Here is a 25000-nt window from a genome sequence, read left to right on the forward strand (position 1 = left end):
GCCCGATTTCTGTTTATATCTATATATATATATATATATATATATATATATATATATATATAAATATATATATATATATATATATATATATATATATATATATATATATATATATATATATATATATATATATATATATATATATATATATATATATATCTGTCAGTTGATTGTTTGTTTGACATTTGTATTACAGTGTACAAGAAGGTATAAATAAATGAATGACATGTTCATCTCACCACCTCATTATGGACGTCATGTTCGTCAGTGGCTTGATGAAAACTTTCCCCGAAAATGGCTCGGTAATATATATATATATATAAATTTGTATTATTCTTATTCAACCCGGGCGAAGCCGGGTACCTCAGCTAGTGTATATATATATATATATATGTCGAGATCATGCCTTTTATTGTGCCTTATGTAATTGTGGTTTGCATTTAATAAGGGTTGCTTTGTGAAAGGATTAAGCTTACTATGTTCCCTCTTGCTTTTTAACTATGCTATATTTTCCAACTGTGCCAAAAAATGTAGAAAGATAGTGAAACCGCTTGCTCCGTTAGACCCCCTAGTGAAAATGCGTCTGTCTGTCCTTGACCAAAAGCCAACATGGAAGATAAGTTTTGAGAATGTCACGGTGCTCTTGTGCTCTTTCTCCCCATGCCAAAGAAGATAGGGTTTCGGTGGGAGATGTCGAGGTCGAGCCAGTTTTTCCTTTGTCCGTGCTCATTTTTCAGCGGAGATTTTTTGTATAATTTTGTGTATATAAAGAAACTCTTGGTTGCCAATTTTCTAGGAGTGTATGTGGCCATGCTGTTCAATTGTGAATGGTATGACTCTTACACCCTCCACAGCGCTGTGATATTGGTTCATCATTAAATCTTGTTATCTCTTGAACTCAAGGTGTGGAACATGGTTCTATTCTCGTCAGTTTTGGTGTCAGGAGTGGGATCCGACTCTGAGCGATATTTGGGAGGCAGACCCTGTGGAGACAGCGGAGAGGCTGGCCAGCACTGATTCGATTAACGTGAGCTTTCATACTGAGGGGTCTTTCCAAATTGAGCTCCGTTTACTCATCCAGGCTGTCTGTCTTCCATTTCGTCGTTCTGTGCTTGGATCACGAACAAATTGGAATCTGGTGTGTAAGTACAGGCCTATTTGGCTCGGGTAACAAGTTGTCTATTGATGAACCAAGAAATGGGGGTCAGTTAGCAAAAAGGGGGGACTTCTTGGTAAAGCCAAGAACTTCCCAGGCAGGGCAGTCTAGAGACAAGATGGAGTTGATGGGGTTGATAGTAACCAGAGAAAGTATTGGCTGCGGACTAACGGAGGGGACCCAAGGAGGATGGCCAGGATAAGTGTTAAGCTAAGTTAAGAAGGGAGAACCCCTTTAGGAAAGCCCTGGCATGGGTGATAAGTTAGACAAGTTAGAAGCGCTATACAAGCATTGACCGCGAGTTAGCGCCGCGGGAGGACCGGATGAGGGAAATATCGGCGCGGTAAACTAAAAGGCAGGATTTTTCGGTGGATGGCCTCGGGGCGCTTCCTTGCGCCTTGTACGCATCACGAGCTGCTTCTTGCAAATGGGGGTCGTGCTGCCGTGCGCTGGGAGCGACCGCCTGGGCGCATGGACGGGAAAATGTTCCGTGCACGTTAATTGTATCTCAAGGGAGATATTGGTTATTTCTTATATGTGGAAATAGGAAATGTTTATGTGATTTTTGGAGAAGGATAAATTAAACTGGAATCAGAAAAGCGCAGGTACCAGATAGGAGAAAGGCAGGAGAAGTGCTGAGACTTCAAGAGCAGAGGAAGAAGCAGATAAAGCACAGGAAGAAAGAAATCCAGGTAGAAACCAAGGGATGGATAGGCTCACAGCAAGGGGCCAGGTAAGTTCACAGGTAGGTAGGATTGGAGTGTGCATGAGTGTGCATGAATTTATACTGTATTGTATGGAGAATGAAGGGTCAGTCACATGGTATGTGTGTATAAGGGAATGAATTATCTGTCATAGCAGCGTGAATTTGTGTTTATTGTGTGTGTGTCATTGATGTGTGTCATTGATTGACAAGGGGTTCCCCAAATTGCCTGCAGGCGTTGGGCAATCCGGATGAGTACTTTGGAATGATATTATTTATATGTTGTGAAGGTGAAAATTGATTGAGTAAATTTGGGGAAGAAATAAAAGGTATCAGTTTAGATTTTGAGATGCCATGTGGGACTCAGTCTGCTGGGGAAAATTGGCAGGGAATAATGAGTATGTTATGGAGAGCATGTGTAGACAGGGCTTTAAAACAAGTGTTCAATTACATCCCCACATTAACGGCTCTCCAGATGTAGCAAGGGAGAATGGGAGTAAAAGTCAAAAATGATAGGCTGTCAACCGACTGGGTGTTTATTCAACGGCATGGCCGGGGCTTGTATTTGGCCGACTTGGGATGGCAGAATGCGTTGAATGAAGGCAAGAATGACATGTGATGCTGGCGTGTGCCATTTATGGGTGCTGAGTGTACATGACTGGTGAGCGGGCGGCATGTGTGCTGAGTCCAATCGGAAGGATGGATGGTTATGGTTTCACCCGGTCTGTTTATCTGTCTGGCTGTCCGGACACGGAGCTCTTGGGGAGAGCCAGGATGGGTTGGGGTGACCAAGATGAATGTGGACAATATATTAATTGTTTGCCATTGTGAAAATTTGCCCTCGATTTGGGACGAAAACATATGGCATTTGCTGTCCGGCTCATTGATACTCCTATGTGATGCGGGGTATGTGTGTGGTGATGGTGTCTGGGGCCTCGGGGTTTGCCCCTGCCTATTTGCCGGTCCGTCTTGGCTGTCTGTTACATTTGACCCTCAGAAAAGGTTTCGTGAAAGGGGTTACACTTGATGGGCCAACTTATGGACAGGAACATGGAATTTGTACAGAATGCAGGCGATAACCCACCTGTGTCTATCTCTGTGTGTGTGTGTCCGTATTTGTCTGGCTTTCTGGCTGTCCATGGAGTCATGTCTTTGAACACTGATTTTGAGGGAGTTGCGGGTGTGCCATGGAGTTCAGGTGCACCTGCGGTGGTTGGAAGGTGGTGGTGGAGCGGGTGCGAGGACGCACGCTTGGATTAAAACATGTATTTAATTATCCGAGGATGTGTGCCGAGGTGCAGTGTGAATCAATTAAGGGAGAGGGCACTTCGACTTTGTACATCCGTGGACTTTGCCATGCGTGTGAAAGCGCAAGTCGATGATAATAATGTCTTGCCCAGCACAATATTTTCGCAGCTATGGAATGTGCTCGAATTCCATGTTGGTGCAATACGAGTGTGATTCCCGCCATGCATGCCGCGAGAGATACGTTGTTTGTGATGGGACTGTGGCGAAAGGTTGGATAGCAATGTGTAGAATATAAGATGCGTCGGTACATTTGTGTTGATCGATGCGCCGAAAAAGAAGTTGGAGGCGCGTGATGGAGTTGCAGGTGCGGACCAAAGCAGTGTCCGCGGTGTCTACTGGGGGTCGAATGTCACTCCCTCAGTGTCTGCAGACTTGTCGTTCGGCAGTGTCGAAAGACAGGTTCGATTGTCGGTCTGTCTGCTTGATTTTCGGGTCTCACTCTGAGTATATGGTATATACTCTGAGTATATGGTCGTTTTCTGTTTTGTGCTTTAATGGTGGTTGATTTGACTTCCCTGAAAGGGGGACAATAAATATTTGGTGTTAGCTGTTGTCATTTCGGATGTTTGCAGTTGTAATGTGGAGCCAGTCTGTCTGTCCGACTGGGTGTGTCTGACTGCGTCTGCAGATATGGATCAAGGAGGAGCAGTGTCTGCGGTGTCTGTTATGGTGTCGAATGTCATTCACTGTGTCTGCTGACATGTCGTGTGACTATGGTGACTATGATGGTGTGTCCTGGCGGGAAGAATCGTGGCAGCCTACAGATTTGAATGGAATGGCCTCTGTGAGACCATCCTGTTAGTACGTTGGGGGTTCGTCTGTCTGTCTGTCTGTGAATGGAAACTCAGAAAATTGAACTGGACTTCGACAGAAGGCAGGTGGGTGGTCACCTGCTGTGAATTGTGGTGGAACATTTGTGATGTCCCCTAATACGAGGGGACGAATTGGTTTGTAAATGTGTTGTGCAGGTACTTTCTCTGTAGGTAGCCAAATTCTACCTGGGGTAAGTCCAGGTGGAGAGGGGAGTTGTCTCTGATGCCTTGCTCCACGGGGCAGTACTATTGTTGTCAAGTCTCATGTAACCTTGGTTAACGTATATCTACGGACAAGAGCTGCACTTTATTTTAGTAAGTGACTGGGAAAGTTTGTTTTAAAAAGTGCCAGTGGAGTTGTTTAGAGTTATGGAGGTCACAGCTCGCTGGAACCTCTTTGTTTATGTTTGGCTGACTTACACTGGCTAGTGTATGGGAAAAAGGGGGACTGAAAATGCTTTGAATTTGCAGCCTGGCGGACAAGAGCTGTGTTTGGGAAGGTTAGAATCCAGCATTTTGCAGCCCTGAGCAGAGGGGATTGCCCATTGGGCATGTTTAGGATTTAACAGAGTGGTGGAGGTCTGTGGAAATATGAATCCAATGTTTGATGTATACTGGTCGGTGTGCTCTGAGTTCGAAGGAAGATGATGCTGTAGCGGCTGCCGCTGGGTTTTCACAATCGCCTTGCACCTATCAAGGACGCGGAGCGATCACCATGCCGGGCTCGTCCAGGACGCCCGGGCAGGCCCGCGCTCAACTTGCCAGGCCTCGGTCGGGACGCCCGGGCATGCCCGGGCAGGCTCGCCCTCAACTTGCCAGGCCGCAGCCAGGACGCTGGGCCACGCCCCCTGGCGCCGGGCCTGGGCAAACCCCCTGGGATAATAGATATATATTGCTGACCGATAAACGGGTTTTCAGAGTGCCTGAGTGTTTGATTTTGATTAAAGCAACTCGGATGAATTCCAGCTTTTTGTCGCGTCCATTCTTCCGATCGACGTGGGAGCCCCAGCTCCTTCATTGGTGACCTATCGACATGGACACGGCAGTCGCCCTTAAACTGCCTACCTTCTGGGAGGCTCACGCGGCGGTTTGGTTCGCACAGGCGGAGTCCCTGTTCGCCCTGCGAGGCATCACGGCCGACGACACCCGCTTCCACCATGTGGTAGCTGCGCTCGGGTCGGCTACCGCGGCCCGCGCCTTGAGCCTCCTCGAGAGCCCGCCAGCCGCTGACAAATACGGCGCGATTAAGAAGCTTCTCCTCGATGCTTTCGCCCTCCCATCGGCGGAACGCGCACGGCGCCTGCTCGAACTGCCTGAGCTCGGCGACACGCGCCCTTCCGAGCGAATGGACTACATGCTTTCACTGCTCGGCGAGCACTCTCCGGCATTCCTGTTCCGGGAGCTGTTCCTCCGTCAGCTGCCTAACCCGGTACGCCTCGCCCTGGCAAGCACGACGATCACAGATCCCCGGGCCCTTGCCAGAGAAGCCGACAAGATCTCCGCCGCAGGGCAGCGCATCGCAGCGGCGACATGGGACCCACCGCAGTCCGACGCAACACCCATGGCGCCCGAGCACCCGGCACGGTCGACGGCCGAACTGCCGACGCAATTGGCGGCCGCTATACCGAGCCGACCACCTCCAGCACGACGACCGAGGCCTCCACCTGACCAAGCGTGGTGTTACTATCATGCCAGGTTCGGACAGAAGGCCCGGACATGCCGACCCCCGTGCACCTTCGGCAGGCCGGGAAACGGCCGGGCCGGCGTTCATTACCAGCCATGAGCGCCGGCCACACGGGCAACTTACTGTTCATCACGGATAAAGCGTCCGGACGGCGCTTCCTGTGCGACACCGGCGCCCAACTGAGCGTCATACCCGCCTCTGACCAGGACAGGCAATCCGCGGTTTGCGGCCCCTCCTTGGTTGCGGCCAACGGATCGACTATCCGCACCTTCGGCCCGCGCAACGTCACCCTCTGCTTCGGCGGCCAACGCTTTGCTTGGACGTTTGTAACCGCCAACGTGCCCATGGCTCTGCTAGGCGCCGACTTCCTCTGCGCACACGGACTGCTGGTGGACGTCCAACGGCGTCGTTTAATCAACGCTGAAACCTTCAGCTCCCTGGTATGCACATTGAGCAGCTCCGCGCCGACCGAGCTGGCATGCACCGTCCCGGCGGCGAACGAGTTTGCTCGCCTGCTCACGGAGTTCCCGGCCCTCACGCGGCCGACGTTTTCGGCCGTCGCAGTACGGCATGGGATCGAGCACCACATACCAACCACGGGCCCGCCGGTCTACGCCAGGGCCCGCCGCCTCGACCCAGCCAAGCTCGCCGTAGCGAAGGCCGAATTCGACGCGTTGGAGCACCTCGGCATCGTGCGGCGCTCCGATAGCGCGTGGGCCTCGCCACTGCACATCGTGCCAAAGCCGGGGGGTGGATGGCGCCCGTGTGGCGACTACCGCCGTCTCAATGACGCTACCACCCCCGACAGGTACCCGATCCCGCATATCCAAGACTTCTCCGCCCGTCTGGCGGGACGGGTCATTTTTTCGAAAATTGATCTCATACGGGGATATCACCAGGTACCTGTCAGGGCGGCCGACGTCCCTAAAACGGCAGTCATCACGCCGTTCGGCTTATTCGAATTCTTGCGGATGCCGTTTGGTCTCAAGAACGCGGCTCAGGCGTTCCAGCGCTTGATGGACGGCGTGCTGCGTGACCTGCCGTTCCTTTTCGTTTACCTGGACGACATCCTCGTCGCCAGCACGTCCCGGGCCGAGCACCTCCTCCACCTCCGAACACTGTTCGGGCGCCTCAGCGAGCACGGCCTCATCGTCAACCCGGCCAAATGCCACTTCGGCACGACGGCCGTTGATTTTTTGGGCCACCACATCACCAAGAACGGGGCCGTGCCGCTGCCAACCAAGGTCGAGGCCATCACCACGTTCCCGCGTCCCCGCACCATAAAGGCCCTGCAGGAATTCCTGGGAATGGTGAATTTTTATCACCGCTTCGTGCCCCGCGCTGCTCAACTCATGCGGCCCCTCTACGAAGCCCTCCGGGGCAAGCCGGCCAAGCACGACATCGCCTGGTCCGCAGCAATGGATGCGGCCTTCCAACGCTCAAAGCGGGCCCTCGCCGACGCAACACTGCTCGCTCACCCGGTGCTCAACGCTCCCATCGCCCTCACCACGGATGCCTCCGACTACGCGGTGGGCGCCGTACATGAGCAATGGGTGAACGGGGTTTGGCAGCCACTCGCTTTTTTCAGCCGGCAGCTCCGGCCGAACGAGCTCAAATACAGCACGTTTGACCGGGAGCTCCTCGGTCTACACCTGGCCGTCCGCCATTTCCGCCACCTCCTGGAGGGCCGACCTTTCACGGCGTTCGTCGACCACAAGCCGTTAGTTTACGCCATGGCCAAGGTCACGGAGCCATGGTCGGCCCGCCAACAGCGCCACCTCTCCGCCGTGTCGGAGTTTACCACGGACATCCGGCACGTCGCCGGCAAAAACAACGCCGTGGCCGACTGTCTTTCCCGGGCCAGCGCGAACGCGGTCCACCTGGGCGTGGATTTTGCGCTTATGGCGGCGGACCAAACCACCGACACCACGGTGCAAGCCCTCCGGGCGGCGGACACGGGCCTCCGCCTGGCCGACATCCCCTGCGCGGACACTGTCCTGCTCTGCGACGTCTCCCAAGGCCAGCCGCGCCCCATCGTGCCCGTCACCTGGCAACGCCGCATCTTCGCCTCCCTCCACGGCCTTTCCCACCCGGGCCGGAAAGCTTCCCAGAAGCTGGTGTCGGCGCGTTTCGTCTGGCACGGCCTTCGTCGGGACGTCCGCGATTGGACCAGCACCTGCACGGCCTGCCAACGGGCCAAGGTCCACCGACACACCCAGGCCCCGCTGGCACCTTTCACCGTGCCCGAACGACGTTTCGACCACGTCAACGTGGATCTGGTGGGCCCCCTCCCCCCGTCACGGGGGTTCACACACCTGCTCACCATGGTGGACAGGACCACCAGGTGGCCGGAGGCCGTTCCCCTCGTCTCCACCACCACCGCCGACGTGGCGCAGGCTTTCATCGCCACCTGGGTCGCCCGCTTCGGCGCACCGGCGGACATCTCGTCAGACCGCGGACCACAGTTCACCTCCGAGCTGTGGGGCGCGGTCGCCCGCAACCTGGGGGTCAAGCTCCACCGTACTACGGCCTACCACCCCCAAGCAAACGGGTTGTGCGAGCGATTCCACCGCTCCATGAAGGCCGCGCTCATGGCCGGCCTTCAAGACGGCGGTTGGGCCGACCGGCTGCCGTGGGTCCTTTTGGGCCTTCGCACGGCCCCCAAGGAGGACCTCCAGGCATCCACCGCCGAGCTTGTCTATGGCCAGGTGCTACGCGTCCCGGGCGAATTCGTGCCCGACGCTACCAGTCCCTGGTCCGCAGCTCACCAGCGCTCGGACCTCCAGGAGGCCGCCCGACGGTTTGCCCCCGTGCCAACATCCCACCACGGTGACCCCCAGTCCTACGTCCCCCCAGCACTCCGCACAGCGGAGTATGTTTTTGTGCGCCACGACGCACATCGGTGGCCACTCCAGCCGCCGTACGACGGGCCCTTCCGGGTGCTGCGACGGGACGACAAGTCGTTCGTCATCGACATCGGCGGCAGGTCGGACCGGATTGCAGTGGACCGCCTCAAGCCGGCGCACGTGGACGTCGACCACCCACCACGGGTGGCCCTTCCGCCGCGGCGAGGCCGCCCCCCGTCCACGGTGCCCCCCACTCGACCGCCCACCACCTCACCGGACCCCCTCCCACGACCCGCCAGGGGTCGCTTCGGCCGGGTCATCAGGACCCCCCTCAAATTGACCCTGCCGGTGCAAGTCGATTCTGGGGGGACGTGTGTAGCGGCTGCCGCTGGGTTTTCACAATCGCCTTGCACCTATCAAGGACGCGGAGCGATCACCATGCCGGGCTCGTCCAGGACGCCCGGGCAGGCCCGCGCTCAACTTGCCAGGCCTCGGTCGGGACGCCCGGGCATGCCCGGGCAGGCTCGCCCTCAACTTGCCAGGCCGCAGCCAGGACGCTGGGCCACGCCCCCTGGCGCCGGGCCTGGGCAAACCCCCTGGGATAATAGATATATATTGCTGACCGATAAACGGGTTTTCAGAGTGCCTGAGTGTTTGATTTTGATTAAAGCAACTCGGATGAATTCCAGCTTTTTGTCGCGTCCATTCTTCCGATCGACGTGGGAGCCCCAGCTCCTTCAATGCGATTATTTCAGATTTATCATAGTTAAGTTTGAGAAAGTTGATTTGAAGCCAGGATTTTATTTCAGTGATGCAGTCCGTCAGGATAGAGTTGAGCAGTGGATTTGTGTCTGTCAGAGGTAGGATTTGAACCAAGAAAGAGCGGTGCCGGTAATGTTAAAGGTGCGATTCCAGGGAGGGCCAATTAGGCACTTTGAAGTGATTTACATCGGAATGCATCTCTTGGAGGACTCCCGCTGTTCAAGGAAGGAAAGGTGTGAAATAGTGACGTCATCCTCGCTGGAAATGTGGTTGGGAATGGCAGGATTGATGCGAGAGTCACAGTGGGTGAAAAAATTGACCAACATGAGAATTCGGTCTATTTCAATAAATAGATCAGGTTATTTTCTTTTTATTATTTGTTTATTGGGCAGCTATTGGGCCAGAGGCTAAAACAGGTGTCTGCAACAGGTGCATGGGATGCTAAGAGAGGTATTAGAGGACATTGGATTAACTTTAAATTGAAATGAAAATTGAAAAGGTGGATTAGGAAAATGAGTTTGTTCAAATAATCGTGGCATCTGTGGGATGCAACAATTTTGTGCCAGAATAGTGTATGGGGAACCGTCATCTGGGAAGCGTCGTTAAATGGCAGTAGGTTTAGACAGGTATTGAAAGGGTTCGTGCAATGTCATTTTGGGGCACCACTCGACACAAGAGTGGTAGAGAGCTGAAGTGAATTCTGCCAATATGGTGCAATAGGGTGACAACTGAGTTTTGTTTGGAAAACTATTTGTTTGCAATCTTGGTTCGTACATAAGCTGGCAAAGAGATTATGCCAGTCTGAGGGAGTTTGTGTCCTTTGGATGGGAGCTGGAGCCTTGTAGGGTTGGGGCTTGTGGCTCGCCATTGTCTGTCTGCCAGTTATGGTGGGCAGAGGGAAGAGGGAGTGATACTGCTCTGACCTCTTGCTTGGCAGAATTGAGTATTGCTGGTTTTACCCCTGTTCAAAATTGAGCTCTCGAGAGCTGATTAACATTAGGATGCATCTCTCGATAGACCCCTGGCTGGTCCGAGGTGTGAAATATGGTGACGTTGTCTTGTGGACACTTTGTGAGTGGCTAGACACGTGCCTGAAAGGGGAAATTGTATTCATAACTCATGTGGGTTGTGTCTGAAGGAAAGGTTTGGGAGGAAGTGTGAAGAAGGTCGTGGAAAGTGCAAAGATGATTGGATTGGAAAGTCGACTCAGATGGATTATTTGTCAATGACAGGTGACTGCAGGAATTGTTGAGGAAGTAGAGGAAAAGGTTGTAAAAAGTTAATGGAAAAGACAGGAAATAAAGGAAAGTGGTTAGTTATGGACTGTTGTTTTTGTGATAAGAAGGTGATACAAGGGGTTGGCTTGCACTGGGGGGACCAATGAATGTAAAGTTGTGAATTTCGTTTAAAAACGTTGTGTTAGATTGCTACATGCAGAATGACCCCAATCGAGGAGGTGATTGGGGGCTGGTGAAGATTGGATCACGGCTCTGCAGACCAGGTGAACAGAACTCCACCAGGTATGTGGGAATCACATCAATTGAATTATTGCTCAAAGGGAGGTGATAGAGCAAAATGAAGAAGATTGTCATGGGGACCGCAAGGCTAACCCCCGCTCTTGCAGGGAAATGGCTTTGGGAGGCTAGTTGTTGTTGTTTTGGTAGACTCTAGGTTCTAAAACCTAAGGCAAAATGCATAGGAGGGTAAAGTTGGTGATTGCGGATGGAGATTAGCTAGAGAACTTGGAGACGATTTCGTTATTTTTCAGATAATTTTTCCAGTGGGTATATACTGGTGTGAAATTCGCGTATCTAGGAAGGAAGGGAAAAAATGTCCAGGTATTGATAGGATAACAGTGAAATTTTGAAGGGGAGAATACCGATTATTTCCATTGACCGATTATGGTTGGGGGGGAAATGGTTGGTAAATCATGTATTATTAGATGTAGGGAAGATGATTAAAAGGAAGGTATTTTCGGAAATTGGTGAAAGTAAATATGGCATTTGAATTTCCAGACACGACACAGGAAATGCGGCTATGAATAAGCCAACCATCTGAGAGATAAGGTAACTAAATGCCAATTGGGTGGGACGGGGGGCTAGGAATTTGATCATGGTGTGTGTAAGAAAGTATTTTTCAGGATGGACGATGAAGAAACCGCCGTCGGAAGACCATGATCTTGACCGCCGAGGCCGTCGACCTGAACGAGCCCCTGGGCGATGCCGATGTGACCGGCGCATCAGAAGACTGTTGATTTATTTGATTTATTGTGATGATTTTGTTGTAAATCCCCTGCGGGAATTGGCTAATGCTTCTTATGTATTATAACAGCACACAGCTGCACATCTCCGCTTGATCCGACTATGGATCTGACTGCAATGCTGGTTCTGGCTGCCAAAGGACCTGACACTGATACTCTGGTTCCACAAGCTGATTATGCGTCCATGAACGTCTTTGACACAAAAGGAAGTCTCTCTCTTTACTTTGAATTGTAATGCTCTGTACTCTGACCAGGAACACGTGACACAAGATATTAATTACATTATGTATTCCTCAGAACAACAGCATGGACGTCGATTAACTTCGAAGATCGGCAAGGACCGGGTCTGTGCAAGGACGGGGAGCCCTTCGATTGGGGAGGATTTCAGCCGCATCTACGCTGCTCCAAGGGTGGGCTGTCAGACCCCCCCGGGCAATATCCTTGGCCGGACCAGGCGCCTTCGTTGCGGATCTGAAAAGTTAATAGATCTTCATGTTCCAAACATGCACAACATGACACACCTTTCAAGCGTGCATGCGAGGTACTTTGTGTGCGTGGCATGCCCTTGGAGGACACACATACAACACTCAATAAAGCCCGATGTGGCCACATATAACACTATTCTCTTTTGCTTTGCAAATAAAGCCGATGTGGCCTGGTCTCTGTGATACGTAGTCTCGTAGAGACCAAATGGGGGAATGTCGAGATCATGCCTTTTATTGTGCCTTATGTAATTGTGGTTTGCATTTAATAATGGTTGCTTTGTGAAAGGATTAAGCTTACTATGTTCCCTCTTGCTTTTTAACTATGCTATATTTTCCAACTGTGCCAAAAAATGTAGAAAGATAGTGAAACCGCTTGCTCCGTTAGACCCCTTAGTGAAAATGCGTCTGTCTGTCCTTGACCAAAAGCCAACATGGAAGATAAGTTTTGAGAATGTCACGGTGCTCTTGTGCTCTTTCTCCCCATGCCAAAGAAGATAGGGTTTCGGTGGGAGATGTCGAGGTCGAGCCAGTTTTTCCTTTGTCCGTGCTCATTTTTCAGCGGAGATTTTTTGTATAATTTTGTGTATATAAAGAAACTCTTGGTTGCCAATTTTCTAGGAGTGTATGTGGCCATGCTGTTCAATTGTGAATGGTATGACTCTTACACCCTCCACAGCGCTGTGATATTGGTTCATCATTAAATCTTGTTATCTCTTGAACTCAAGGTGTGGAACATGGTTCTATTCTCGTCATATATATATATATATTATATATATATATATATATATATATATATATATATATATATATATATATATATATATATATATATATATATATACTACTGTGTTCAAAAAGTATCCGACCTTTATTTTTCGTGCGTAAAAAAAAAGAAGCTAGGGAGGCGTTGATTGGTGCACGTATGTAGGCGATCCTAATGCGCACGCGTGAATTTTTTCCCACCTGCAGAAGGTGGCGATTTGTGTAAAGCTTGGCGATTCCCAAGTGGAAACGATCCGCAAGATTCAACACCGTTCATTCCATTATGAAGGAGGATTTGGGCTTCAGGAGAATCTCAGTGAAGTTCGTACCAAAGCTGCTAACGATTGAGCAGAAGCAACTCCGTTTGGAGATCGCACAGGACATGCTGGAGACTGTGAACAGCGATCCCAGCTTCCTCAACACAGTGATCACTGGCGATGAGTCCTGGGTTTATGGGTACGACCCAGAAAACAAGTTGCAGTTTTGATGCAAGTTTGATGAAACACAAAATTTGATGCAGTAGCGTTGTTCAAGTTTTTCCGTCATTTTGTCAAAAACGAAAATCCGACGGCGCTCACTTACATTTCCTCACTCATCGGCGGTCTGCCGTCGAATGACAGCTTCTGCAGGTGGGAAAAAATTCACGCGTGCGCATTAGGATCGCCTACATACGTGCACCAATCAACGCCTCCCTAGCTTCTTTTTTTTTACGCACGAAAAATAAAGGTCGGATACTTTTTGAACACACTACGTATAGTGTTGTGGAAATGAGAATTGTGTTTTTTTTGTTGTAAAATATCACCCTCCTTCCTCCAGTTGTTGTGTAAAAGGTCAAAGGGCATCCCTTAGTTAGGTCATATACCATCACGTTAACCAATCATAGATTTCCTCCTTGTTAGTAGTTATTTCCTTATTCTGTGTATTAGGTTAAGGCTTTGTCTTCCATTAACTAATACTCCATTGCACCGAATTCAAATAGGTAGTATCCCCTTTCAATTTCCCCAGAACCTTCATGGGAATCCCCTTTTGTCAGCCGCATTACAAATTCCTCTGCGCGGTTTGCTGCAGTCCGCTGTTTCTTCGGGCTTGGGTTTTCGCCGCAGCTGCTGGGCGGTTTTCACCGCGACTCCATTAGCCACGAGGTGGGCTCGGAGAAGAGGGGGGAGGAGCCGCCGAATCCAGGGCGTTGGCCACCCCTCGTCATCAAGGGCGGAGCCAAAAGAGGCCGTGCGAGCCAACCGGCACTGCACTAGCGACCCGGTAGGCGTGCCCAGAGAGCTCGCGGAAAGAGGTGGAGGCGTGATATAAAACGGGGGCGCATGCGTCAAGAAGGGAGTTCAGGAGATGAGTGAGGAGTCCACCACAGTTGAGTCCACCGCAGTTGAGTCCACCGCAGTTGAGTCCACCGCAGTTGAGTCCACCGCAGTTGAGTCCACCGCAGTTGAGTCCACCGCAGTCGAGTCCACCGCAGTCGAGTCCACCGCAGTCGAGTCCACCGCAGTCGAGTCCACCGCAGTCGAGTCCACCGCAGTCGAGTCCACCGCAGTCGAGTCCACCGCAGTCGAGTCCACCGCAGTCGAGTCCACCGCAGTCGAGTCCACCGCAGTCGAGTCCACCGCAGTCGAGTCCACCGCAGTCGAGTCCACCGCAGTCGAGTCCACCGCAGTTGAGTCCACCGCAGTTGAGTCCACCGCAGTTGAGTCCACCGCAGTTGAGTCCACCGCAGTTGAGTCCACCGCAGTTGAGTCCACCGCAGTTGAGTCCACCGCAGTTGAGTCCACCACGGTTGAGTCCACCGCAGCTGAGTCCACCGCAGCTGAGTCCACCGCAGCTGAGTCCACCGCAGTTGAGTTGAGCTTTGACGGCAGTTTCGACCCGCTGCTACGAAGCAACGCCGCCGTGCGAACCAGATTGAGGAGGGTCAGCGGCCGCTCACCTCGAGCCTTGCCGTTTACACGAACAGGACCCGCATCCTTCCAGCTCTGTGGACCACCTGGACGACCATCCTCTCCTTCCAGCCAATCGTTCCTGCCTTCATTCCCCATTCGTGTGAGTCTGTCTTTGTTTGTTCTGTCTTGGGGTATAAGTTAAGCCTGTTTAGATAAGCTAGCATTTTCACTGTGTCCGCTTCTTCCTCTTCTGTGGTTATTTTCTTATCCTTCCTTCTCCTTGGTTATTTTGATGTGTAAATAGTAATAATAAATAATAGTCGTATTTCCAACCATTTGCCTTCGTCTTCTTCTTCTTCACATCTGTCGTCTTTGTCTTTTCCCCATTGAAAACCTGTGGCACGATTTGGCCAACGTTGAGGATCGGGTTAGTCTTTGTTAACGGTTCGGGCCGCGGCTGCCATCCGCTCGGCAAATTAACATCTTATCCGCGGTCACGAACGGGGCTGTGCACCGGCCTTTCCGGAGGTCGCGGTGCAGCTTCAGGGACCACGTCGGTCAGTAACAAACGAGGGGACTAATCCCCCCTCAAAGGGGAACCATAGGCCGACGTCGGGTTCTGCAACAATATATATATATATATATATATCAACAGTGGATATTATATATATATATATATATATATATACAAAGAGAAATCGGGTGCTACTTTTGACTCACCCTGTATACTAGCGTGACTCGGCGCGCCCCGCGCACCTCACCACACGTCGTTTCAGAGGGATAGGCATCTTTGACCATTTCAGTGTCTTTTGGGTCTTCAGTGTCTTTTGGGTCTTCAGTGTCTTTTGGGGTCTTCAGGGGCCTTTTGGGTCTTTTGGGGTATTAAGAATGTTTTGGGTCTTCAGGGTGTTTTGGGTCTTCGGTGTCTTCAGGGGCTTTTGGGTCTTTTGGTTCCTCTGGGTCTTTGGATCGTTTGGGTCTTCTGGGTCTTCGGAGTGTTTTGGGTCTTCGGAGTGTTTTGGGTCTTTGGGTTGTTTTGGGTCTTTGGGTTGTTTTGGGTCTTCGGCAACATTTGGATCTTCAGGGTCTTTTGTATCCTCCATGCCTTCAATGGTATTTTGGGTTTTTGGGGTGTTTTGGGTCTTAGGGGTATTCAGGGTCTTCAAGGGTCTTTGTGGTCTTCAGGGCGTTTTGGGTCTTCAGGATGTTTTGGTCTTCGGGGTCTTTTGGGTCTTCGGGGCCATTTGGTTCTTCAGGGTCTTTTTGAGCCTCAGGGCCTTCAAGGGTATTTTGGGTCTTCAGGGGTCTTGGTGGACTTAAAGGGTCGTCAAAGGTCTGAGGGGTCTCAGCAGTCCAAACGTAGTTAAGAGGGTGTTAATTTTATTTGAAGAAGAAGAAGACAACGCTTTGGTCACATATAAACATACATACAAACACTGGCGTCACTAGGGGGGTGCGGGGGGTGCGGACCGCACCGGGTGACACTATCAGAGGGGGTGACACCAAATTTTTGCAGTGTCAAGGCTTTCCGATCTTGCGATATTATCAATTGTAAGTGAGTTGGCGAAAGGCATCGATTTCGATGAAGTGATTCACAAGTTCGCAGCTTTGAAGGCCAGGAAAGTAAAGTTCTGAATTCGTCGAGATGTTCACTGAGTGCTGAAATGCTTGTGTATTTGTTCGTTTATTTTTTATGGTATTATTTCATTTATGAGTATATTTCCATATGCATTTTGTCTACAAGTTCTACATTATTTGGGCCGTTATTGATTATGCAAACCTAATCCATTAATGTATCTCATGTAACAATAAAGTTTAACGTTAAAATCAACATAATTTTGATGTAGTTCTTAAACGTTTTTACTTCGAATTTTATTGTTTTCTTACCGAATTTTCACTTTAACCACATGAAACGATGTAAATGTAAATACATTTAGGCTGTGCGTATGATATTGTAATTTAAAGGTGTAATTTTAATTTTGCTAGTTGTTTATGTCACGACTATTGCCATTACATTCAGTGATATACGGGAATTTTTTTTGTATACAATATCGAGGCTCGTGAAAGCGCGAACATTAATCACACAAAAAGTCCCAAAATCACACAATGTTTGCTGATTTCCAAGATGCTGGCAGATGACCTTGAGCAAAAGAGAGGGCAAAAAGAACAGAGAGAGGGTGAGAAAGAGCGGCAGAGCATGATTTTAGGACCCGTGGGCTGATGCCGTCTGGTCCAGTTGCAGAATCAGAGTCGAGGTTTGACAAAAACTCCTCCACCTTGTCAGGAGAGAAGGACACAGAGTCCAGGAGCAGTTGGGTTCGACTGGGTAAGGTGGGAACAGAGAGAGATGGGTATGGGACTAAAGATTTTGAGGCAAACACAGAGTTGAGGCATTCGGCTTTGTCAGGTGCGGTGTCAACTGTGTAGCCATTTGAGGTAAGGGAGGGGATGGAGGGGGAACAAACACCAGAAACGGATTTGACCAGATGCCACCAGGATTTGGAGGAAGGAGACAGGTTTGAGAGTTCATTCTTGAGTGTGGAGATATAGTGCTTCCTGGCACTCCTGAGGGTAGACACACACTTGTTCCGAGCTTGGTGGAAGGAACTGAGATTTCCTTCAGTTGGATTTGCCTTCCAAGAGGCAAAGGCAAGTTGTTTCAGGGCAACTGCCTCACCACAAGATTCAGTGTACCATGGACGGGAGGAAGGGTAAGACAACTGAAGACGAGATGGGATAAATCTGTGCATGAGACAGAGCAGTTTGCTTTGGAAGAATTCCCAGGAAGAATTGATGTCAGAGGCAGTGGAGATGGGAGACCAGTCCAGATGATTGATGGCTGCTTGAAGACCGTGCCAGTCGGCCTGAGTGAAATGCCAGACACGGCGACACTGAGGAGGCTCTCTGAAAATGGCCAGAGAGATGTCCACTTTAACAAGCACATGATCAGAAGAACCGATTGGGGCAGAAGAAGAGCAGCAGACATTAGCAGGGAAGTTTGTCATAACCAAGTCTGGAAGAGAAGATACACCATTGGCTGAGATCCGGGTCGGGAAATTGACAGTTTGTGTCAATCCCAGTGAGTCGCAGAAGTCCTTTGCTGAGGTGCCATGGCTGGTGAGAGATGAACCCACACCCAGCCAGCTGGCATGATGACAGTTGAAGTCACCACATATGAGGAAGAGAGAGTTTGGATGAGTGGATAGAAGTTGGTCCATGTTGTCAGACAGTGAAATGTAAATGGAGTCATCACTGTTTGGAGGACGGTACAGAACACATATGAACAAAAGGTGGGAGCGGAGAGGAAGCCGAAGCCAGAGGTACTCCTGGGGGTGAGGTGGAGAGAAGGCAGTGCAAGGAGAGTGAGGAAGAGAGTTTTTGATAAAGATAATACTAACAAGTATTATCTGATACTAACAAGGCTGCTTTCTTGCTTTATAAACCCATACCTATAACTTCAAATGACTTGCAATATCATGTATTATGTAATACAGTTATATCACAAATATAAAGACAATGGTTTTCAATCACCATTGTTTGTTGCTTTTCTATAATCCTGAGCACTATTTTGAGGCCTTTATTGGATTTCTTCACCCAGAAAACAAAGGATTAGCATATTTAATGAAGTTTCTCGGTTGACTAGAAGCCGAGATAGCGCAAAATATGTATGTTATGGTAGCCATTTTGAAAATCCAAAATCTGTGTCTGTGCAAATGCCAACATTGATTTTCAGATTCTCCATGGTCTGATGATCCAAAAATGTACAGGTTTGCTTATCTCCCAAAATTTTGAACGAAATTATATTTGTTCCCATAGTGAACCTGACTAATGGGGGGGGGGGGGGGTGACACCATGAGTTACCGCACTGGGTGACACCAACCCTAGTGACGCCACTGCATACAAACAAACAGATAAACATATTGTTGCGGTTTTGTGGTTTTATAATAAAGGTTAATTTCCTCTCCTAGTTAGTTACACTGCAACATGTAGCCTCGTTTAAGCTCAGTTATTTCTTAGTAAATGTAAAGCGTAGTTCTTTCCTGTGTTAGTTTTGCGTTGAGTAAGATAATGAGAATTAGGTGTCCTTATGGAGCTTTGGGTGGTTTTTGGCGCCGAAATACCACGAGGCAGGCCTGAACAAGTCGACCAAGGCAGAAGGAAGGCGGATGAGGAGCCAACGGTAAGCGCGAGCCGCCAATCAGGGCTCGAGGGTAGTGACTTACCACTGCGGCAAAAGGCGGGGTTTCGAACATTCGAGTCGGGCTAGGGCGGGGCGATATAACCCTGTGCCCAGAGCCACCCACCTAAGTTATGAGAGTTCGGGGTGAGAGTTAAGAGCAGTGAGTTCGGAGCGCTCAGTTACGAGATCGGAGTTGTGAGAATACGGCAGTTCAGTTGAGTTGAGCATAACCCGTTATACACGAACTTGCCCTGCTCCCTGCGCTCTGCGCAGTATTAATCACACTGTAAAAGAGACCCGCGCCGGGCCACAGACGCGCGTTTTTCCTCCTGCCTGCCTTTGCCGGGACACGTGCTGTGACCGCCAGAGGGCCACGACCGGGTGAGCTGTTCCTGGAGCGACTGAAGCAGACGCGTTCGGCGCGCGAACGTTCCTCTTCCATTTTCCCATGTGAGTGATCGGGCCCGTGTCTGGGTAATAAGTAAGACTGCTTAAGTTCTGCTCTGTGTCCCCTTTTCTTCTACCAAATCATTGTAAATAGTGTAAATAAATCTGTTCTTCCTTCTGATTCGACCGTTTCGTCTCTACCATCATTGGCTTAGCATGGTACGAATTATCTGACCGGGTTCTATAGCAGAGTAACAGCACGAGTCACGTGGTACGCCACCCGCTCGGGTGTACTCAATCACGTGTGGTTCGTGCGAGACTCGATCGCCGCTTCCGCTGCGGCGTGGGTACTCAAGGTACGCGTGAAATTGTCCCGAAACCCTTTTCCACGTCTGCCCGGAAGTGGCGACTCAGTCTCGCGGTTTTGAAGACCCAGAGAGAAAAAGGGGCTTAATCTTCCCTTTGTAAGGGAACGGGCTTCGGAAAACCGCAACAATATATAACCATATACGTTTGCTCTATTATAATACGATTGTGGGACCCCCTGCTCTGTCCCCCAAATATTCCTACAGGACGCACAATGTCGGCCAGCAACCCTCTTCTGGTGAAACTGCCAAAATCAAGACTCTCTGCTCACCTTCACTCTTTTATTCCTCTTTTTCCCCGCCTCTGGAACAAACTCCCACACTCTCTTCAATCCCACTCCTCCCTCCAGGTCTTCAAAACAGCTGTTCACCACCATCTCTTATCTTCCCCCATCCAAAACCTTGATCTTTTCTACCTCCATTAATCCACCCCAAATCCACCTCCTTAAAATTCCCCGTTTTCTTTCCTGAAATCCCCTGTAGTGTCTGTCCATCTTGTTCATTCCGTGTCAGCCGCCCCAGCCCTCTCTCTTCCTCAGATCTCCCGACGTCCCCGTTTTCTACTGTTGTTGTGCTTCCCCTCTCTCCCCCTCTCATCTCCTGCTTCCTTTATTATAATTTATGTTCTATGTGTTAGCTCTTATATGAGCCTTGACTAAGTATACCAAAAAATAGATGAAAATTGAAGAAGAAGACGTTTTGTTAGCAACTATACATGTACATATACATACATACATATTATAATAAGACTGAAATTGTCACTACCGTTAACATGCTGAAAATAATTCTTAAAATACAATTTGAATCAGAGATTTAGCGCCAGCAATGGCAGGTTCATCGACTTGGTTCTCCTCGCCGGTTAAATCCGGCAAGCAGAACAAGTCAATGAAAACGCACACACAACGCATCCACAAAAGGCCCCGTTTAGCATTCATACGTCATTTTTAAAGGCCCCTATTATTGTCTCTTCAGCTGAAATTATTGTAATCACATTACCCTTTGTTAGTCCTTTCGTGGATCGACACCCATGCCATGACTTCGCTTCCCTGCTTTGACATCTGAATCCCTGAGATCCAATAGCTGAAAAAGTAAACAAATTATATTACAAGGATTTCGAGGGGGGAAAGGGGAGGGGTGGGGGAACAAATGGTAGGAATGCTTCTCGACAACAAAATACAAGTAAAATCAATGAGACATTTATACAAGTGCTTACCAAAAGCAGAATCTCTGTCATAAGGATTCATCTGCCAAGTGTTGAAGACTGAAATGGAAGTGGAGATTGAAAGGGAAAATATAACTGCATTTGTTTTTTTTAGTGACGACAATATACAATCCAAATCCAAAAAAAAAAAAAATACAATACAAATGGGGATTATCTTTTTTCTCTTTGGTTAAAAAATAATAAAATACCCAAGATGTTAAGGTCTATTTAACAGCCAATCGAAGTTACAATACTTAGGGGTTACGTTAATAACTTAACCTCACCTCCACCTCCAGTTTTCATGGCAGCTTTCCCTCCCTTGCCTTCCTGCTGATCCTTTATAGTCTCATACACAATCTGAATCACCGGGATGCTAAATGCCTAAATAGAGAAGACACAAAAAGACAGTCAATCTGAAAAGCCAATGCATTCTTTCTTTTGGAACAAGGTGGCTGTTTATTTTCATGAACAAATTACCAGCAATTCCTTGCTGTGTGAAAAAGTTGCACAGATATCTCACCCCTTTCAAGGCTTTTATTACCAATCCATAATACTTCTGATTCGCCTTAGCGTAATTTGGAATTTGTTCAAGGTGCTGGCAATAGCTCGCCTTCTTTCTGCGAAGGACATGGTATGGTAGGATCTTTAACATCCGCCAATTAATGCTGGGAGAAAGGACTCCCGTTTAACGTCCATCCGAGGGACCTAAAGCCACACACATGGATGAAACACCCTTCCTGTCAAACACAGGGATGACACGTTATAGCTGGGTCGGGATTAAAACCCAGGGTAGACAGCCTAGAGGCACGTTTAGTTTAGTTTTGCTTCCAGGATCTTTTCATTTCACACTGGGTTTGATACCCCGCCTGAGTGTTTAATTTTCTCACATATCTAAAACTTGATATCCGGTAAATACATACATGCGTGTGTGTGTGTGTGTGTGTGTGTGTGTGTGTGTGTGTGTGTGTGTGTGTATTTATAGATATAATATATAAAGAGAGAGAGAGAGAGAGAGAGAGAGAGAGAGAGAGAGAGAAGAGTGGAGAAAGAGACCGATGGGGGAGAGGTGTTGTTTGTCAAAGAGGGTTAGGTGGTAAGAGGTGGAAAGAGGAGGAGGTGGAAAGCAAGAGGGCTGTCAGATGCTTGTGATTGGCATGTGGTGGCAGACCTAAAGCCACAATTGGTATTCCCAGAGGAGATCTGTGTGACAAGGTTGCGGCCTGACATTGTCGTCTGGTCAGGTGCAACAAGACAGGTCATCTTAGGGGAATTGTCTGTACCTTGGGAAGAGAACATGGAGGAGGTGCATGAGAGGAAGAGAGGAAAGCACAGTGAGCTGGAGGCAGAATGCCGGGAGAAGGGTTGGCAAGTTTCGCGTCAGCCATTTGAGGTGGGGTGTAGAGGGTATATTGGCAATTCCTTTTCTGCATTTCTTGCTCGGCTTGGAGTGTGTGGGACAGAAAGAAGGAGGATGTGTGACAGAGTGGCCCATGTTGCCTTGAAAGGCTCATTTTGGATATGGAGGAAGTTTATGGAGGCACGTCGAACAGTGTAGGTCAGTGGTCGGCAAGTAAGTTTGGCCTCAGGCCAATTTTTTTCGAAGCCACTTGGTGGCGGGCCAGAACATAATTAATGGCTAATTTAAGAAATTGATTGATAAAAAAATTTAACTGGAACTTGCAGTTACAGACCGCCTTATAAGACACGCATGTGTGGGAGATGCAAAGATTAGATTTCCATATTGTAAATAATAAATGTGTATCATTTCAATTTTGAGGACTGACTGCTTCTCTGTTACGCACGACACATCATCACCTGGATTGACCATTTAGTGGAGCCAGCTTATTCTAATAATTGTTTGGCATACTTTTACCCTCAGTATTATTCACTGTAAAATGTGTGTTAATTTAATTCTGAGAGGGAACAAATGGACCCTATCGGGTCCATTTGTTCACTCTCAGAGTTAAATTAACACTCGGATTTTACTGTGTTCATTGGCCTCAGTGACCCCGCTCCTCCCACACGTACAACATAGCATTATTATTGTTTTGATTGTTTGCGCGCTGAGGGTACGCTATTATGTTGTCTGCAGCCTACTTGAGTGTGAAGTTAGCTAAACATTTAACCTGGTAGCTAGCAAAAGAAAAATGTGTCAGGACTTCTGTCTGATCGCTTTTATATGTGTTCGTTGTTCTGTTTGGTGAAGTGTGTGTGTGAGTGTGGTGTGACCACGTGTGTTTGTTTATGTTTCTGTCACCATGTGCGTCTTGGCTCCGCCTAACTCTGTTTCTCCTGTCATTGCAGGTTGGCTACTCCCACATTCCTTTCAATCTCCCCTGTGCAATTCCGTTCAATCTTCCCGTGCATTCCATGCCCAATCACACGTCTGTCTCTCATTTGTTAATTGTTTGGTCTCAGCTATTTATGCGCCCTCATTCTGGCTGTTCCTTGCCAGATCGTGCCTGTGTTTCTACCGAGCCGTTGTAATATATACATTTACTGCTGTGATTTTGTTTGTTTATTGACTTCCTTGAATTTTTCCTGACAAAATGTCGTTATCCAAAAGTCTAAAGAGGAAAGTTGACAGCAGCAGGATACTAGTTCGAGGCCTCACATCCCAACAGAAAGTGACAAGTGCGTCGCTAAAGGTGTATTGGGTGCTCGCACGGCACAACAGGCCGTTCACTGATGCATAGGTTTTCAAGGAGGTTATGGTGACAGTTTTGGAGGAACTGACAACGGACAAGTCGATGGATGGTATCATTGCCTCAGTCAAACAGGTGCCCCTCTCTGTGAGGTCCGCTAGCCAATTACATTTCCCTAGCCATTGACGAGAGCACTGACAACACAGATGTAGCCCAGTTGTGCGTCTATGTTAGATATTTTGATGGAAAAGTGTTCAGGGAAGAGCTGCTGTCTCTTATCCCATTAGAAGGGCACACCACTGGGGACATTATATTTACTAAACTGGAAGAGTTGTTTAGGCTTCATTCATTGTCATTTGAGAAGATTAACCTAATCGTGACAGATGGGGCTCCTGCTATGGTGGGAAAGCGCAGAGGTCTGGTGAGCAGGTAGGAGTTCACCCCCCAAATGCATGGGTTGCATTGCCTCATCCACCAGTGTCCTTTGCGCCAGACTCAGTGGTGCTAAAGGAAGTTATGGATAAAGTGATGCGTGTCATTAATTTTGTCAGGGGTACATCAAGCACCCAGCATCGCCTTTTCTGACAACTTGTGGCCGAGTCAGAAGAGGCCACCCAGGATGACCTGCTGCTACATAATTACGTGCGCTGGAGGAGCGAAGGTAAAGCGTTGGACCGCTTTTATGCGCTACTGGATGAGGTCAAGGCGTTCCTTAGATCGAGCAAGATTAGGGCAGCAGCTGACCACCTTGCCCTTTTGGGAGACGAAAAGTTCATGTCCAATGTTGCCTTTTTAGCGGATATATTTGGCCACCTAAACAAGCTTAACCTACAGCTACAGGGGAGAGGCAAAACCATAGCCGACATGGTTGAAAAGCTCGAATCATTCACGAGGAAGTTGGAGTTGTTCGAGTCAGACATATCAACTGGCAGGCTCCTACATTTCAGTACACTAAATACACAGGCACCGGGACAAGTGGCAGAGTTGATGGTGGACTGCATCAAGCAGCTTCAGGTCAACTTCACTTCGAGGTTTGAGGACTACTCTATCCCAAAGGACATCATTGCCTTTGTACGTGACCCTCTCACAGTCTGACCAAGTGGAGACTTCTCCTCCCTGGCAAAAAAAAGTATACCCTCTTTGGATGAGGCTGCATTACAAATGGAGTTAATTGATTTCCAAACAACCTCCCTGGTCAGCGATGCGCTCAGAAGTGCGGAGTCGGTGAGTGCCTTTTGGGTGGCATGCTCAGAAGAGAACAGCATGATCAAGAGACTCGCATTTTATGTGCTCACAATGTTCCCATCCACCTATACATGCAAGTCGTCCTTTTCATCAATGAATGCGATAAAGATGCATGAGAGGAATCGATTGACGAATAAAAACCTGGAGAACTGCCTGCGGATCAAAGTGACGTCCATATCACCAGACATCCAAAAAATCGTGACCGATGGAAGATGCCAGCTTTCACATTAAGTGAGTTGTCGTTGGGTTGTGTATTTAATAGCCAAGTTGTATTTTGAATTTAGTTAATGAATGGCTCATTCTAATTCGT

At 49.0% G+C, this 25000-nt stretch overlaps 1 protein-coding gene across 1 annotated transcript in view; it reads right to left on the reverse strand.

Moving 5' to 3' along the window:
* The window catches only part of DDX1 (DEAD-box helicase 1), a gene marked incomplete in the record, with an annotated part of 73830 nt that overhangs the window by 40316 nt on the left and 8514 nt on the right, over positions 1–25000 (reverse strand). Inside the window, 3 exon segments of the mRNA XM_078774695.1 lie at positions 20596–20679; positions 20813–20860; positions 21085–21181. Of these exon segments, the coding sequence (XP_078630821.1) occupies positions 20596–20679; positions 20813–20860; positions 21085–21181 (229 nt within the window).

Source organism: Myxine glutinosa, chromosome 3, assembly GCF_964187855.1.
Source record: "Myxine glutinosa chromosome 3, kmMyxGlut1.1, whole genome shotgun sequence".
NCBI classification, from domain to species: Eukaryota; Metazoa; Chordata; class Myxini; order Myxiniformes; family Myxinidae; genus Myxine; species Myxine glutinosa.